General features: G+C 34.9%; 1 protein-coding gene across 1 annotated transcript; it reads right to left on the reverse strand.

Moving 5' to 3' along the window:
* Positions 1 to 1,209: 1,209 nt before the first annotated feature.
* On the reverse strand, positions 1,210 to 14,387 carry LOC127842459 (homeobox protein Nkx-3.1-like). Its single transcript, XM_052371985.1, has 3 exons — positions 13,690 to 14,387; positions 7,897 to 8,069; positions 1,210 to 1,899 (listed from the first exon to the last, which is right to left on the reverse strand). Exons 1-3 carry the CDS (start codon positions 14,378 to 14,380, stop codon positions 1,699 to 1,701), a joined length of 1,065 nt encoding a protein of 354 aa, XP_052227945.1. The 5' UTR covers positions 14,381 to 14,387; the 3' UTR covers positions 1,210 to 1,698.
* Between the last annotated feature and the right edge of the window lie 4,282 nt (positions 14,388 to 18,669).

Genomic DNA, 18,669 nt, shown 5'->3' on the forward strand with positions numbered 1-18,669 from the left:
TTAAACGTGATCTTTGTCGTTTCATTTCAGAAGGCTGAATTTTAAAAACAGGCTGTGAATGTGTTGCATGTGTGGTATAGACCGGTCAGTATTAACGAGATGGAAATAATCAGTTGACAGATTAACAATTATTTCCTCGCAACCTCGGGCTACAACTGAAGGGCCGAACCGCCCAGGTTTATATTCCTGACACGTCCTTTTATCCCGGGACCTCAAGTGGCTGGGCACTTGAACAGAAGGCAACTGAAGGTTAATAAAAACACAATTACTGGCCAATTATGGTAGCACCGGTTGTTGGCGTATTTTCATTAGCGCGAAAATGTTTCTTAATTTCGGATTAGTTCGAGGGGTACGGAATCTAATCAAATATAATGACACATACAACTTGATCAAGCAATCGTTTTCACGAATGCGATTGTGTTCCGCAAATGACCAAAAGTTTCGGCCCCTATATCTTCACATCCAAACGGTTACTCCCATAATCGTTAAAATTCTCCACCCCGTCAAATGTAAAAATCACCCCTGAACAAGATCACTACATTCCTCGTTTGTAAAATTGTACAAAATTAAATTAAGCATACATTTTCCATATTTTGGTTTTAGTCATTTGCATCATTAAAAGTTTAAAATAAACAAAACAAAAAACTTTTAATGAATGGTATATAATTGATATGTTATTCCATGATCATTTCGTGGTGAGATGGCAGGAATTTTGTTCGCTAAGCTCGGAACCAGTAAATTATATCTGAACGGCGTTGTTAAAACTCAGTAACAGTCAAAGTATGTCAAATCAGGCTACAGTCGGCTAAAATTGACGTAGGAACATGTTTTTTTTAAACTATGTATGTCTTAGGTGTGAAGTATATTTTTATTTCATCAAGAGACGCATGTTTACTTTCAGGATATGTATGCGGAAGAACATGATAACTTTTTCGTACTTGATAATCATATCTGATATTTTACTATTTTCAGCAATGTTTCCAAAAACACCTTACGTTTGGCTTTCCAATGTTTAGATCTACCTACGAATAAATGTGTTAACTTGAACATGGGTTTGGTATTTTTTGCTTCAAAAATAATTACTAATACATTTATTGTTTTTTATTATTTTTATGATTAATTTATACGCTAATTAGATGTTGCATTGTGTTGAATTCTTTAACATAGCTTGTTAGACGATATAAATTTGAAAAATAAGACAAAGCATAGTTTAGGAGAACTTGTTTTTTTCGACCATGAATAAACATAAATATGATCACATATATATGCTTTACATATAATGGAACTTACAAATAGAATAGAATTAAAATGACAACTACATTTACAATAAACTCTGACTGTGACGCAGTATCTTTTGGGCTTGTGTCTCTCCACATTTTTGACTGTGGTTGGAATCGTCTACAACCTTCACACTTTTTTATACATTCATTTATAGTTATTCACTTCTTACTATAACAATATATTTTAACCCGTATAAAACATCAATTTGCTAAATAAACAGAAACAAAGTAGTATGTACATTTAACAAAACAACTGTTTTAGCACATTATCTAGTAACATAAGAATTGCATTCAAAGTTGAACACAATAATTTGAATCTACCACAGATAACACAAATGCACCACTTTCATTTTCTTTATTACACATATCCGAGCATTAACTCTTTAACATCCAACCTCCGAAACACTCATCATCCGAATTAGCACGTTTGTATCGCGTGCTGATACGTATCCATCGGATACTCGTCGCCTACGTCATCTATTTCGTCGCTATCACTGACGTCACTTTCGTCTTTAGAGTCATTAAATGGGGACTTCCGGTCATCGCCAGAGCCACTTCCGTCGTGTTCACCTTTGCTCCGCTTGTACTTTGTCCTCCGGTTCTGGAACCAAACTTTTACCTGAAACATAAAGTGTACCGTTTTATTCATCTTGGGCTAAACAAACAACGTAACGTAGGTCAATGTCATTTGTCAAAATGCTGTAAAAGTGATTAAAGGCTTTATTGGCATATATTGATGAACTGTATTGTACTGCTCGATCCTCTGTATGTGAATATAGTGTTTATATGAGACAGCGGAGGTTTCGTGTGAATAAAAGAGACATCATATCATAAGTGATTTCGTTAAGATAATTACAACGTCACTGTATCTTTGTGTCTTCGGCATATTGAAGGTGATAAATGTCAATAAAGGGAACCTTATTAAAGAGCCTTGTTTACCGATTTTCGTAATTTTAATAAATGCCCTTTAGATGAATAAATTGATTAAGACTTATATAATATTAAGACAAGTTTTTAACAATTTTATAAGAACAATGGAATCGATAAAATAAGAAATGCCCGTGCCCTGGTGTTCAAGCCCGGGCCCCAGACTGGAAAAGCTTACGCGCCACCACTATACCACACAGGCTTATGTATTGAGATGGTAGTTGAATTGCAATGTCGGCAATGCACGTATTTGCTAAATTATCGATGAAAAGCGTAACAAACCCTTATTAATTTCCGATTTATCTTGCTTTTTATCAGTAAATGAACTGATATTTTTATAAAGCTTAGCCACATTTTTGTACTCAATGCCCATTTTTGTTTACTTCCCATTTTGCGATACTGTGAGCACGCTCCTTTAAATCTTATATCATTGATGATTTAACCCATTAATGCCCAGTGGACTCTCCCATCCTTCTTAATTGGATCAATTTATTTTCAAAATAAGGGATGTCTAGTATATTTATTTCTATATTTAGAACAATTCTTACAGAAATTCCTTTAAGCAAACAGCGTAGACCCAGATGAGACGCCGCATGACGCGGCGTCTCATCTGGGTTTACGCTGTTTGCAATGTCCTTTTTTTCAGGACGCTAGGCATGAATGGGTTAAGTTCTAAATTACAATAACAACCTTTATGCTTTTTAATAGTTACTTTTAATGAGTCATTTTCAAGGATACAACTTAAAGGAATTTTACTCAATAATTACATTCCAATTAATTTGTAAGCATGCTATACTTTTTACCAATTTTTATTGTTCTGTATTACCCAGCCACAAATAAAGTGTAAGCTTTTTACTTAAATGTTAAACTAGTTTTTTGATTTTATTTCTTACTTAAATCTATACTAACATTCAGAAGAATAACTTCGGATGTCGGATGTAAACACCAAACTCTTTGTTACGATAGCAATGAGCAATTATTAAGATCCGTATTATACGCAACGTTGTAACCAAATACAAAAAATAAACCAGATTTACAGGCATCTGATAGCGCGATTATTACACCCCTTGAAACAATAAAACTACATCGCTAATTAGGCAGGAGTTATGGTAGTTTAGATAGCGTTTGTCATGTTAACGAGTCACACACGCCTTTCGAGATGAGACCGGGGTCGCGAAAATTGATGATCTTGCTTCTGGTTCACGATCTACGATTTCCATGTAGATTTGGGTCGCATGGAGTGTGTCGGTGTTCATACTGCAACACCGTGATTAACCCTTTCTAATTAGCCCGTATTTGTTACCGCAATTAGTATCGTTTTGGAACGATCACGGATTGTTCGTCGGTATGCTTTATGTATGTATCGCAATGAGAAATACCTATCGAACAATAATACACTTTGATAGATATTTTAAACATGAAGGAATTCTACTTTATGGTATATTAGAGTTTGGACTAGATCTACTGATCGGAAAATAAGTTAAAATTTGTTTATTACATAGAAAGCGTCGAAAGTCTATGGCCTCGTGAGTAACTTTCGAGTCCGTTTCTTGGGTAAAACAGCATTCTGTGTATTTTAAGAAAATTTTAACCCATTTATGCCTAGCGTATAGAAAAAGGCCTTGACAAACAGCGTAGATGCGGCGTCTCATCAGGGTCTGCGCTGTATGCTTAAAGGAATTTCTGTAAGAAATATTCTAAATATAGCAATAAATATACTGGACATCCCTAATTTTGGAAATAAATTGATGCAATTTAGAAGGATGGGAGAGTCCACTATGTATAAATGGGTTTTAATTACGCTCCCGTGGTGGGGAAACTATGTCCTCCTATGGCTTAGCGGACACCATATCCTCTACGCAACCGCTTATTGAATAAAAGTATCTGAGAATTGAGAATACCGGTAGCTGCTCTGCACAATTGAAAGCAGACGAAGAATGATGTTGAAATTTTTACAAATAAATACATATTTGCTAATTCAAACGACAACAAATTATTACACAAAAAGTAGCGGATATTACTGAGGCAAGATTTCAAACCGAAACACGATTATTATCAATATTATGATTGCTACGATTATATTACAATTAAGATGAAACTGTTCATTAAATAATTATGTGAATAAGGGTGCATGTGCGATGACGCAACGTTAAACGAGGAGACATTTTATCAAAACTAATTTCAGGACTGAAGCGGTTTATGATAACACTTCCTTTAAGTGAAAATCCCATCGGAAACGACAAACGGAACACTTAAATGGCTGGTCCCCAGCCCCCACTATCCCTAGTGGCCCCTATTCAGATTCTGAGACCCCTTATCATCCACGCGTCACGCCTCAGTCGTCTCGCCCTCTGTAGCTGCTAAAGGGGCCGTGACGTACAAATTAGCGCTGATTTGATCGCAAATAATGATGTCCAACAGAATCGATATTGTCTATTGAGTTCGAATTAAACTGTAATTATTAACTATTCCGGCCTGTGGTCGCGGTGAACCAACATGCCCCGCGCGAATTAACTTATGGCCCCATAAAACGCCGATAAGGGATCAGCATTGATTGAGTCTTGATGGGATTATAGCCAGGGCCCCTTGCACGGTGACCTCTCGGAACGTTCTGGGCAGAGAGCCCCTGATAAAAATTAAGCTGTTGCCAATGGCACGGAATTCAAAGAAAATTGATATGGACAAAATGCGCGTGTGATTCTCAAATAAACCCGAGCGTTCGGTGTTAACGCCTGCCAGCTGTCGAACTTTGGAGGGGTTTTATTGGGGGTCAGGTTTTCTACTAATTTGTTTCCAATTTGTAGAAACACGGGGTCGTGTTTTGTAAATTCCATACCGCTGTTAACGCGTGTGTTAGGAATCCGTTTTCACACAGAGATAAAGAGGGAATTCAGAAAAAAAACGCTATGCATTTGAACTAATAAGAAATCACCATCAAGGACATAATAAACTACGTTTTAAAATAAATTTATCTTTTGCTATCTGTTTTATTTACCTATTTCCATAACCTTACTTAAAGTATTGATGAAAATATTGATATGCTTATTTCAAATATAAAATTCTTATATAAGTAAGTTTTGTCTACTTAATAAAACATACATGCCAACAATGTGTCCAACAAGTATGATTTTTTGAAGCTCATCTCAGTTTTTATGCACATCAGAAACCTCTTTATATCTAATGCACGATGTATGTTTGTTAAGAAAAGAATAAGATATCACAGACTATTTATAAATGGGATGTTATTAATTTACCTTCATTGTGAATGAATACAAGTAATAAAGTATCCCGTTTTGATTTATCGCCATTGCACAATTGCGCCTGTCTTATACACACCGAGCCCTCAGAGGCGGCCATTTTATATTCGCGATTATTACGACATAATAATTATTTACAATTAATATGATATGCTATCATAAACCGAGCAATTACTGTTAATAGAGGCAGTTGGATCGTTTTCCGATTGTTCAGGGTTTCATTATTCACGAAGATCCTCTTACGAAATAAGTAATGCTGTTTTTCCAGTTCATTTCGTTAGTTATAATATCGTTGTGTATTTTATGTACGAGGCTATTAAACTGTCTGCGAATTTACTTAATGAAAAGGTTCGCAATGCAAGATTAAGCAAATGTTGTGGTAATTGACTTACATAATTTAAAAAACTCTTTAATGTGGCAAATATATTGACATTCACCAAAAAGACATACATAATTCATTGCATTGTTCGCGTATGATTATATAAAATGGGAACATCGAAACTATTCTAATATTACATGCACCATTACCATTCAACTGAGGGAAAATCCTAAATAGGACTTATAAAAAACTATCTATCTAAAATACTAAAATAATAAACATGACTCGTACAATTAATGTTTTTGGATTGGACCCTGCTTTATATTGCTATTGTGTGCAGACCACTGCACTATTTCGGGTATTTTCGGAACCCAATAACTGTGCAATGATAATCATTAATTAAATATAGTGTTGTAAAGTTGTGTGTGAAGTTGTTTTATGGTAATTTACATGACTTTAAAAAAAATGACTGTGTCAAATTTAGACACCAAATCTTAATTTTCCGTGTAGCCCAGTAGCAACCGCATTAGATATTATACCCGGAGAAAACGAGTTCGAGACACGGTATAGTAATATCTTATAACAGTTTCCGTAAGGTTTGTTCTCAGTTTTGATGCGCAACACAATCATACTCGTCTTACGCCGTTCAATTTAGCACATTTTATATGTATCATACGAGACGCATGTCTTCGAAGCTGTGTGAAATGGCATGTATTCAATAAGGCGATCGTACGGAACATGCATTTATTATAAGGTGTGTAGTGCCGGATATTGGGCATTTAGGGTATTTTATGACGTTTATAATAATAATACTGTAAAATCATACCTATTCGTAGGCATTAAATGTCGTGGATTAAATTTTTTTCTTGGACGCGTGAAATTCGTGGGGAAAAAAAGAGGAATTTGCGTCGGTCATTTCTACGATACGTTAGCGTTAGTCCAACTTGTTGACGCTCTCAAATATTAAGCTACTTTTTATATTGGTAATATTTGCTGTCCGCACCGGCTAATCAGGGACGACACTTTCCGCTATTATGATTTTTTTTTGTTTCAAGAAAATCTCTTCTTAGCAACAATCCAGTTGGAAACTGTCGTCCCTGATTAGCCTGTGTGGACTGCACAGGCTTATCTGGGACGACACTTTACGCACATGCACTAAACCCCCTTTTCACAGAGCACGTTTCTAATGATTTTACTGTATTAGGTGCCTTTATTGTTCAATTTTAAACAATAATTACAGTAAGAAAAAGCACATAAAAATTTAGCGTTATTTACTTGTTCATGTCACGCTATCCAATAGGTCATCAAGTTTAAAACGGTTACATTTTTTTTTGCAAATTAAACGCAATAACGGTAAACACTGGAATATGACAGGTGACCTCCAGGGTCTCATTAGCGAAATATAGCCTATATATATTCGGGTAATTTAGGGCAATAACAACTTAATGGTCACGAATTGCTTTATATTTTTCATGCTAAATTTAATCAATATATCATTATTTTTAAGAACATGTCAGGCTTATCAAATACGTTTAAAACGCACGTAAGGGGATCGTGGAATACTAGTATACTAAAATCTATATCATTCAGTTACTAACGGATGGTTAAATGACAATTTGCTTAGCAAGAAATTATAATGTTTCATTGTGGTTCAATGCCTTTTTAAAAAAAAGGTGGATTTTATAAAAACGCACCTTAGTCTAACAATAAATAAAGTGTAAGTAAATTTATTTGAAATCATTATTATGGGCTTTTTGCACAGGATTAACAGGGACTACACTTTCCGCCCAAACTTGATTTTCGTTAAGATGATGGCTTCTTTCTTTAAACTAAAAATTCTATGAAAAGCGGAAAGTGTCGTAAATGATTAAAAGTGCGGATTGCACAGGCTTATCTTGGACGAAAATTTACCCTTATGCATTAAACCCCGTTTTCCCAGAAAGAAACTCATATTCTTTACTGAATCATCATACAAACGGCACCTAGATTAAACTCATCTGACGCTGATGACCGGAAAATCATACTTTCCATGTTAATTTCAGTTTAACATAAATAAATGAATTAACGAAGGTTGAAAATAGCGGCCCGGGAACCAAATACCCACTGCGCTCACCTGCGTCTCCGTAAGCTGAAGCTCATTGGCGAGGTCCTTGCGCTCCTGCCCGACCACATAGTGGCTCTTCTCGAAGGATTTCTCCAGCTGCAGCAGCTGGGAGGGCGAGAACGCGGTGCGGATACGCTTCGGCTTCCGGTACGGCTGGAAGAAGAGTCCCGGCATGCCGCCCACTGTAACAAAACAGTATTAATCAAGTTTTGTGACGATTTTTATGAAATTGTTGAGGTTGTTTAGTAGTGTTTACATGTTTTCACAGAATGACTGTGTCGAAATTAGTCGCCATATAATCTGATTTTCCAATTTAGCCAAATGGTAAGCGCGTCAGACATTTGACCTGGATGAAAAGGATTCGAGCCCCGCAATAGCAAGTTCAAAAAATATTTCCGTAAGGTTAATTCTCAGGTTTGAGTCACTTTGAGTTCTGAGTCACTAGAACGAGACGGGTCGGGGGCTTTAACTTATGTGTGAGTGAGACGGAACTGAATCGCAATGTGGGAAAACCAGGCTTAATGCATGTAATGCAATAAAGTACCATCCCAGACTTGCCTGTGCAGTTCGCACAGGCCACTTTGGATTGATAGACCTCTTTTAAACGAAAAATCAATAAAAGTGCACAGTGCACAGGCGAATCTGGGACGACACTCAACGCGTCTTCGCAGACCGTGTCTCAAAAAGAGTGTGGTTTTGAAATGTGGTAATGATGATTATGGTGATGGAGATGCAGATGATGATGAGGAGGAGGAGGAGGAGGATGATGATGAGGAGGAGGAGGATAATGATGATGATGATGATGATGATGATGATGATGATGATGATGATGATGATGATGATGATGATGATGATAATGATGGGGATGATGATGATGATGAGGAGGAGGAGGAGGGGGAGCATGTACATGATCTTTAATCCTTAAAAAAACATGAAATTAAATTATCCTTTTTTAAAATGTAAATATTGACCAATCGACTGGAGTTGATGACTTAAGAATCTTAATCAAAACGCGTGGACAACAATTCTTGTCGCACAATGTAAGGAATCTACAGTAGCTTAATATCAGCCGAACGCTTAACAATAGAGCACACAAGTATTGCAGTTACCTTACATCAAAAACACATGTACACCTAAAACAAAAGATCAAAGGCGAGAGAATAAAAGAGTCAACATGCTAATAACCCAACGTTAACAGAAGAAGTATTTGCAGGGCATACCGTTTTTTATCAATTCTGCCGATTCATGGGCAAAACACAAAGAAAATCAAGCATAATGTTCGAAGATAACACTAGTCACATCAAAACGCACACATATCAGTAAATGTAACTTGTCTGCCTGTCGTTACTTAATGTGCGACCCCGGGTCTATCAGTTGACCCAATCGGTAAGTTTATATAATATCTGTGCTAGCCTTTTGCACCTCCTGCTTTTAGATCTATCGAATGCGTCTATTAAAGAATCAACAGGCTTTGTACGCCGATCTTAGATTTCAGTAATTAACCCAAATGCGAATTTCTTGCATAAGATTATTTCTTGTATTATATTAATTACCGTAATTAGTATCAAATGCAGGTTCATCAGTTATTTAATGGTGCAATACTTCACTAAGTTTTTATGTTAACACGTCCATTTATCTTTAAGCTAATGACAAACGATAAAAGATAATTAGTAATGTGCATTGGAAATTAATATTATAATAACAGTTATCGTTGACAGACCAATGCAGCTTGCTGGTTCTCATTGCACAACCTCACAGGGCTAACGTGGGGATCACTTTACATCATTTTACGATATTTAATGCGAAGCATTGAGACTTAGATGGAAATGATTTATAAATGTGCTTTGTAATTTGAAATTTGTCTTAATGTGAAAAAAGAGAAACATTTGCAAGTTAATTCGTAGCTTGTCGAATATATATCACTACAAGCCACACCATCAACGTGTGATCAAGATAACTATATAATCATTGTATTTCCTAATTATTTTAATATAATTTGTATTATATTAATTTAATATAGTTTACAACATAATGTTCTCAAATATTTCATATCAAAATACCGCATCGTGCATGCATTAAATGTTTAAAAAAACCTCATAATACACATAGGTGGTAGACAAATAAATATTACCCAAATAACTCAACAAATCATGCGAGATATGTGTGTTTTATGACAACTGTTAATATATTTCAACAACAAATTAATCTACACTGCACTATTTTGTATGAAACTCTTAATGCAAATTATGTAAATGAGTGTAAAGCGTATTATTGGCACATTATACCGTATACAAATCCGCATAATTGTGCCATATGATTTTGAGTGACGTTTTCAAGACAGACGTGAATTGTTTTATTATATGGACCGTGCGCTGTCAACAAAGGTTTTAATGCATGGGCGTAATGTGTCATCCCAGATTAGCCTGTGCAGTCCGCACAGACTAATCAGGGACGACACTTTCCGCTTTTATGACATTTTTCGTTAAATGAAGTCTCTTATAAGCAAAAATCCAATTTAGGCGGAAAGTGTCGTCCCGGATTATCCTGACTGCACAGGCTAATCTGGGACGACACTTTACGCACATGCATTATGCCCAGTTTTCTCAGAACACGACTCATATGTTTCAGCATATTTATCAGTATTTAAGCTGCTCTCTAGGAAATCAGGGCTTTATGCATGTGCATTAAGTCTCCTCCCAGATCAGCCTGTGCAGTCCGAACAGGATTAAGGGGGCGACACTTACCACTAAACTGAATTTTTGTTTAGAAGAGAATTTGTTCAAACGAAAAAAAGGAACATAAACACGAAAAGTGTCGTGCATGACACAAGACCGTGCATGTTACTCAATGCTTCTAGTCCCCCCGTGTCTTCATGGCGTCAAGCAGAAGAGACAATGACTTTCAGTTAAAGATAGGGTTATATGGAAAATGATTGCCTACAAAGTATACACGTATGTTTTAAAGAAAAGAACTCTTTCTAATTTCGCCTATTTTTATTTCGTATTAGGAGAGTTGAATAGGGATTCAAATAATGTAAACTAGATTAAAAAATGCTTTCACGAACCAGTCTGTTGAAACTTTAATTTGAAACTAAAAAATATACATTATTGAATAATACCTTTTAGTAAAAGTATTTAAAAACATGACCATGCTCAATTTCGTTATGAAGACCATCGACTTAAAATCGTTTGAAATCAAAAAACGATACTACGATGCCAATTATTAAGTCATTAGTTTAATGGGTGCACATTGATCAAGCGCTTTAGGTGGCCGAGATCAAATGTTACTTATTTTGCACCCGGAAAATCGGTTATTATTGCCATAGATTGTACACGAAAAATAGTTTTAATATGTTTAACGACGTAGTAATTGCTTTATAGTTTTTGACACGTATTGAATTTTTATTTGGTATATAGGAAATACGCGGGTTGCGTATTCTCAAAAACTCATTTTTACAGATTATAATAACATATTAAATAAATGCATTATAAGTAGCGTCTCAGTCCGCATTTGCTATTCTGGGACGACGCTGTACACTTAGATTAGGTTTTCGTTTAGATGAAATTCCTTTATAAAAAAATTCATGAAAGTGTTAAGTGTCGTCCCATAAAAGCATGTGCATATTGTACAGGCTAATATAGAACGAAACTATACGCACATAATTTAAGCCCAGATTTCAGAGAGCGCGGCTTAAATATTTTTTGTGTGTTTTGACATAAATTTCAAACAAATGGTTTTACTGCAAAATATATAATTAGACAGTGTATTATTTGGAACATAAAACATTGCGTTAAAACGAGCCCTAAGTAACGTAGTACATAAAAAACAGATGGTACTAGTTGTAGATGCGCACACGTTTGCACTGTATCTTGTCATGGGGTATTTAGTAATGAATGGGTGCGTATGTGAGCCGGTCTATACAAACCCATGGCAGCGTTACACATTAAACCGCTAATTAGCATTGACTTATGATCCAATAAAACAAAGTATACGCGTAATTTCAATGCGTTATCATACATGCTTTTCAGTACCTCTACGGATTCGCTTCAAACAGTAAGTTTGAATGGATTGGTATTTTTATCGGAGTAATTTATTTAAACTTATTTCAGTCAGGTGTAAAATTTAATGTCCCTTCTTATTTTGTATTTCAATAGTTACAACTTTGGTTGTATCGTAAACAAGATTGCTTAAAAAATGCATTGGGTAAACCGGTTTGATTTGATATTCTAGCTCACTATCTGCAATGCGATTATAGTTTTATTTATAAATAACTCAAATCCAGTGTTAGATACATAATTTAAGCGCATATTACTAATAAATAATTGATTATGCCCATGCATCAGTCTATTTTTCAATTATTTGATTTAAATCATAAAGATCTAAATAAATGTTCAATACAAACACATACATAAATACTGATAAATGCATTTATATATTTATCGGAAATATCTTTTAATAAATCATATAATATTAATCTGGAAAACTTTCAATTTGAACGCTTCATTTAACCAATTTGAGCGACACTTTGTAAATGAACACGTATATAAGACATACAAAATACACTTAAGTTGCGTGTATTAAATTCGCTAAAAATCCATTCGTGTACCGAATGTTTTCATGTCCATATTTTTTCAATGATGTATACAATTTACCATATTATAATGATGCATACAACTAACCATACAAGCTAAGTTGCAGTTTTTTTAAACTAAACTACTTTTAAACACTTTTGAAAAAAAAACTAATTAAAAGAATACTTAAAACATTCTGTAATTAAGTAAAATAAAACTCAGAATCTCAACAGTTTATGCTACATGTGTTTACAATTAGATCTAGTAAGTTACAATTTATTTCTCTTGAACGTCATTTGTATTGCAGGAGTAATTCCACGTGGGTTTGTTACGCCCGATAATACCAGCGTTTAGTCATATAACTGACATGTTATTGAAAAATGGCTGGAAGTAATTGGAAAATAATCCTGGAAGTATGTGCCCCCCATCTTTTTCAGAATTTTCGGAACGTGTAAACACTGTATTAGCAGCAATTGTGTGATAATGCCGCACCGCTGATTGTAAAGCAAACAACTCGCACACCATGTATATTATATTAAGAAAGATGAATAACTGTGTACCCTAGCGTCTCTGGCGTTCCTACATTGTTCAAGAGATACGGAAAGAAACAGAAAATATATGGCATAAATATTTAAGAATAGTATACTCATTTCATTATTACAAACCTTAAAAAGAACACGAAATAAATATGTGTTTCATACATACTCTTCATTTATTTATATATTTATATATAAAAAAAATTAATTCATAAATTTATTCATAATTTCTTTCATTCATTTCACTTTTTATTTGTAATTGTACGTGCCACTGGAAACAACGGTTTACTGAACTAAATTAAATAATATTGTTTAATATAAATTTCCCATACATTATTATGGTAACTTTGATAAATAGTTGTCTGTTATGTACATGTAAGTTTAATGTCGCAATATAAAAAATATGTAACAGCGACTGTTCGTTCGGAAAAGATAAACCCGAATGCATATTCAACATGTAATATTTTTTAATTCGATAGAAATTATATGAGCATATTCGCTCTCCTGGAATAGTACAAAATACTGAAGACGTCAAGGTTTCAAAACTGATTTACAAATTGTCGATCCTAGATCGTTCTCACTGATTGATCCGCCAATGCGGGTAAAAAACAATGTAACTACTTAACTGCGAATTTGAGTAAGATCTTTTTGCAAAAGTGGTTATAGTATGAAATGTACACGTAAATTATACTTACTTCCGTATCTTGGCAAAAAACATCCCGGGTAGCGGTCGGCCATGTAGGGGTATAAGTGTCTGAGGTCCCGCCCCCCTCCCATCAGCATAGGGTGGAGCTGGGGACCCATGGGCATCTGGCCCGCCGGAAAACCGGGTATTCCGGCGCCTGCCATGGGATGCCGGAAATGACGCTGAGTATCGAGGTTTCCGAGATGAATATGACTGTTGGCGCCGGCGTTTAATGCCCCGTTTTGTAAAAAAGATTCGTGTAAATGTCTTAAAGTGTCTGGCGAGGCCGGCGCCCGAACGCCCTCACGGACGCTTGCACTAGAAAAGTTAAAATCTCTAACGGAGTCTCTGTGTAGTGAAGATGAAGTTCGTCTCCCCATGGAACTGTCTAAATCACTTTGTGCTTGAAATTCTTTCATTCGCAACCGTTCGTGATTGTGTAAAAGTATCTGCGTTTGTAAAATATCGCGTTCTTTTCTTTCCATAACACTGTCCGAATTTTTGTCAGTGTCCGAATCCGAGTCATGTTCACGCCTGCGTGAACACTTTCCGGGTAAATTCGTTTTAGGAACGCTGTCGATTATAGGCGATTCTGTCAGTTTTTCCGTCTGTGCGTCCGAGTCACTTCCTATTAGTGAAGCGATGGTAAACCCCCGATATCGTCGAGGTTTATTTATATTTGACATTGTCGTCGCCGTCATCTTAGTGCGATAGACCTCTCTTTGGTTTCTATTGTTTTTCTCAATATTAAGTCCACAGAACTCGTGTCTGAAAAATCACATTTACCCGATACAATCTTATAACTGCAATCACAACTTTTCTACCATTTTAAATCGCGATTCAGAAGAAGTCTATTTTCACGCATTAAATAACCATTAAACACCCTTAGTCTGTGTCACTTTAGAAAAGTCTAAAGTTACAAACGCTTTGATTTTGTCTATTAAAATGTATTTTTTCTATTCACAATACCAAGCAATACACACGTTACCAATCAGAAATCAGGTAGGCGGGGCTTTGTACTTGACTGACAATTAATTATTCACCGAGTGAGCCGATTCGTTCCCAGCTGAGATGGTAATCAAGCCAATATTTCTGCCTTGTAAAAAAACACCTAGGCGTTGAAACGTTGGAACATCGAGCAAAGATCAGATAAAATTATCTGTTAAACGATCTGATTTGAGAAATATTAAGAGGCGGGCTGTTAATGATCACATATTTTGTCAGACGAATAATTTAATCATTATATGCTATTGTTAAGCAATAAAAATGCCCACCAATGAATATATATGTCATGTTTTTAACTTAATTATGATCGGAAAATTTATGCATTGACATTATGATGTTTTTTGTAATGATTATACTTTATTCGGAATTCAAGTGAATTATTTTCATCAATTATTTTGTAAATTACTTCAATACGATTTATTATAATAGTTTAATTTTATATTAAGTTTTCACTTTTAATGGAGACAATTCTTTTACTGATAAGGGTAAACACAACTCTCAGCAATGACTATCAAAATATTTAATTTTCAATGCTTTTCAATAGATGTAAATTTTCGCACAATTAAATTATGATAATCCTGAACGTATTAGTGTCAATGAGGGTAATTTCGATATTTTTAGTTGAAATCATTTTGAAAACGCTGCCGACACTTAAAAGTTATCTCAGTTAGTTGTTTGCATACATTATATCAATCTATATGTTTATCATCATTCAAGTCATATCTATTATGTTCGTCATTATGAATTTGAAAGATAGAGAACGCTAAACACGAAAGCATTTGTAACAATCACATATGAACGTAATATATCCATATATTTTAATTTATGCACACATTTAGATCGCAATTTTACGCTCTGTCTGTACGCTAATGTTCAAAAATGCCGGAATTAAATTTCTTTAAAATACCTTAGATCACGTTTTAAACGCAGGAAGTGATTTGCGTAACAATTAGCTTAATTTATGGGTTTTTACTAAAAACGAATGCTTAGTAACTTTATTTATTTGATCTAATTGAATTAATCTTTTGGAATGTATTGCGATAGTTTAGATCAAAATAAATTAATTTGAGGAATTGCGCCTATCATATTGACGTATTGATGTTTTATAAGGGGTAACAAATAATAATTCGTGAATAAGACATAAAACTTAAATTATTCAATCAATTATGCACATATAAGTTTGAAATATTGCACATTTGGCACCGCGGTGCCCGACGGGTTTTCTTAATTAAACATTATTATTGCACAGGTTAAGTTAAAATATATCAATCCAGTACTGGTGTGTTTTATTTATGATTAGACGCTATATGGAGTTGAACATTTTCTTTATGCCAACAAGTCTTAAAGATCAAAGCATTTGAAAACAAGGTTTATGCCTTTATAAAACGTTTTGTTGCATCATATCATTTATATTTCTCAAACATAATATTGTTCACAACAATTGTAAAAAAATATTATCTCACTTGATCGAGTCACATTTTCACATGTGTGAACATCGGAATCTATTGATTCACAATATCCATATACATTTTTCACATTGTTCGAGAATGTTGTGAACGAATCAGATTTTGGGAATGCAAGGAAAAGTACAGACTAAGACATGTGTACAACTTTTTCCGACCAAGCAAAAATGTTACATTTTAATAATATTGTTCACAGTTGTGTATGAAAGAAGAAATCATTTTTTGTATTAAAAAATTATATCCTCGACATTTGGCTACCCCGATGTTCGACGATATGTCTGCCCGTCCGCTTCTTGATTAAAGTTTAATACTATAGGCATTGAAGGAATAATCATGATACATCATGTCATGACCAAGTACACGCGACTATTTTCAAATGGCATCCATTCTCTTACATCAGTTATGCTTATTTGATTAATTAGAAGACTACACATTAGAGCAAGTATATACTACCTATGGTTAACTTTTTTGTCGCAATCATTTAAACGAAAAATGTCATAAAAGCGGAAAGTTTAGTCCCTGATTAGCCTGTGCGGATTGTACAGGCTAAACTGGGACGACACTTTACGCACATGCAATATGCCCAGTTTTCTCAGAACACGACTCAAATTTAAAAAAAAACAAGTTTACGCCGATGCCGACACGTTTGCTCGTATTTGTTGAAGAACCAAAATTGATATGTATTAAGTGAAACTAATCACTTTAATGATTTGCGTAGAAGTGAAGAATGGCAACTGTTGTTACCCCTTTTAAAGTAGCTATTATAAGGGACTTAAATCAATTCTTTATTGATAACATTATTTATTTATATTGTAATGTGAAAGCTGTTGATTGTATTATGTATGACATGTGTTATACTATGCATACATGCATATTGTTTATAAACTATATACGGTGTTGAGTGGGATGCCCGAGACCCACACACACCTATTGGCGAGGAAATAAAATATATTGAACGGATTTTGTTTAAATTGTGGTTTGTTTAAGAATTTGCACGGGCTAATTAGGATTTCCGGACAGAGTACAAAATTGCCGTTTGTACACGCATGCGTTTTCCGCTGTAAAGAAGATCACTCCTCGCAAATGAATAAAACTTTTTTCGTTCATTTTCTGTTACTACTTTTTCATAACTTTTGGTATAATTATTTATTCAGATCGTACACACTCGCTTAAAGAGATTATTTCTTAGTTTCAAATAATCGCATGCGTCGCTTTCACAAGTTACACCGTAATCACGTTCAATGCACTTTGCTACATCAACATAAAACAAAGTCGATCCTTATTATGCAGCTTAACTTTTATGCATAAAAATACAATTATTTGTGGAGCAGAAAAAACCATCATAAGAAATGTGTTACCATTGCTGTTATACATTAATCTGTCGCTATGACTTGGTCTGTATATCACCATTAGTATATTGAAGTCGGCATAAATAAACCTTTGCAGCAATAACCTTGCATTAGCTGAAAGTGCCATTAGGCGAAAGTGCGAAAGACGGAGAAAATAGAATAATACTATAACTTTGTACATGTTATAGCATTTTCATTTGAAGTTTAACGAACATGCTTTTGTATTGGTCGGCAGTGAAATGATGTCACTGTTTGCGGGAACGTACAAGTTGTGCCTACGAGTGATGGAACCGAAAGAGAATCGTAATGTACACGTCAGCGAATTGAACTCCGTTGTTGCTTTTATAGTTTTAATAAATTCCGCTTTTATACACAAACCGTTGTAAATATAATTGGGCCGTGCTCTGTGAAAAGGGGGTTTAATGCATGTGAGTAAAGTGTCGTCCCAGATTAGCCTGTGCAGTCTTCACAGGCTAATCAGGGATGACACTTTGCGCTTTTGTGCTATTTTTCGTTTAAAGAAAGTCTCTTCTTAGCAAAAAAGCAGTTTAAGCGGAAAGTGTCGTCCCTGATTAGCCTGTCCGGAAAATAACGCCTAACTTATTCATAAATGTCGTTGTTCTTTCAACAGTTCATACATTTAATGCAGAAAAATATTCAATTCGTTAATGAAAAACAAGTCACATGGGCGGATTACTAGTCAAAATGTAGTGTTTTGGTGAAAATGAAAACAGTTGCAATGATTTAAATATATAAAAAGTGAAATCCAGTTGCATTTGCTGGAGATTATTTTATCGTCTCTTGAAAGTCCTTTATTTGAGGCACAAAACAATCAAATTAATAAAACTTGAGTCATTACTTTGGAACGGTCATTTCGAGGCATAGAGGTGGGGGGGGGGGGGGTTTAAACCGGTTTTTTGGGCGCTAAACCTAACACTTGTACCAGAGTTATTCACGTAGATGGCATATAGTCACATGTAAGACACAGAATTACATACAACAGAGAAACACTCTTAAAAGAACTGACATCTAAATTTAGCGTCTGATGAGTCACAATTGGAAGTACATGTACTCACATGCCACATGCGCAGACAGAGTATATAAAACCCCGAAGAAACAATAACAAGAGATTTCAAAAACGCTCTTTGTCACATAAATAATTGAGCGAGAAAC

Source organism: Dreissena polymorpha, chromosome 8, assembly GCF_020536995.1.
Source record: "Dreissena polymorpha isolate Duluth1 chromosome 8, UMN_Dpol_1.0, whole genome shotgun sequence".
Taxonomy (NCBI): Eukaryota; Metazoa; Mollusca; class Bivalvia; order Myida; family Dreissenidae; genus Dreissena; species Dreissena polymorpha.

Bases quoted from the DNA above. Each gene is read 5' to 3' on its own strand.
- LOC127842459 (XM_052371985.1), bottom strand. From the start codon at position 14,380: ATGACGGCGACGACAATGTCAAATATAAATAAACCTCGACGATATCGG. The intron at 8,070-13,689 runs GTAAGTATAATT...GTTTTGTTACAG, and splicing joins TTTTTTGCCAAGATACGGAA to TGGGCGGCATGCCGGGACTC. The intron at 1,900-7,896 runs GTGAGCGCAGTG...TTTATGTTTCAG, and splicing joins TTCAGCTTACGGAGACGCAG to GTAAAAGTTTGGTTCCAGAA.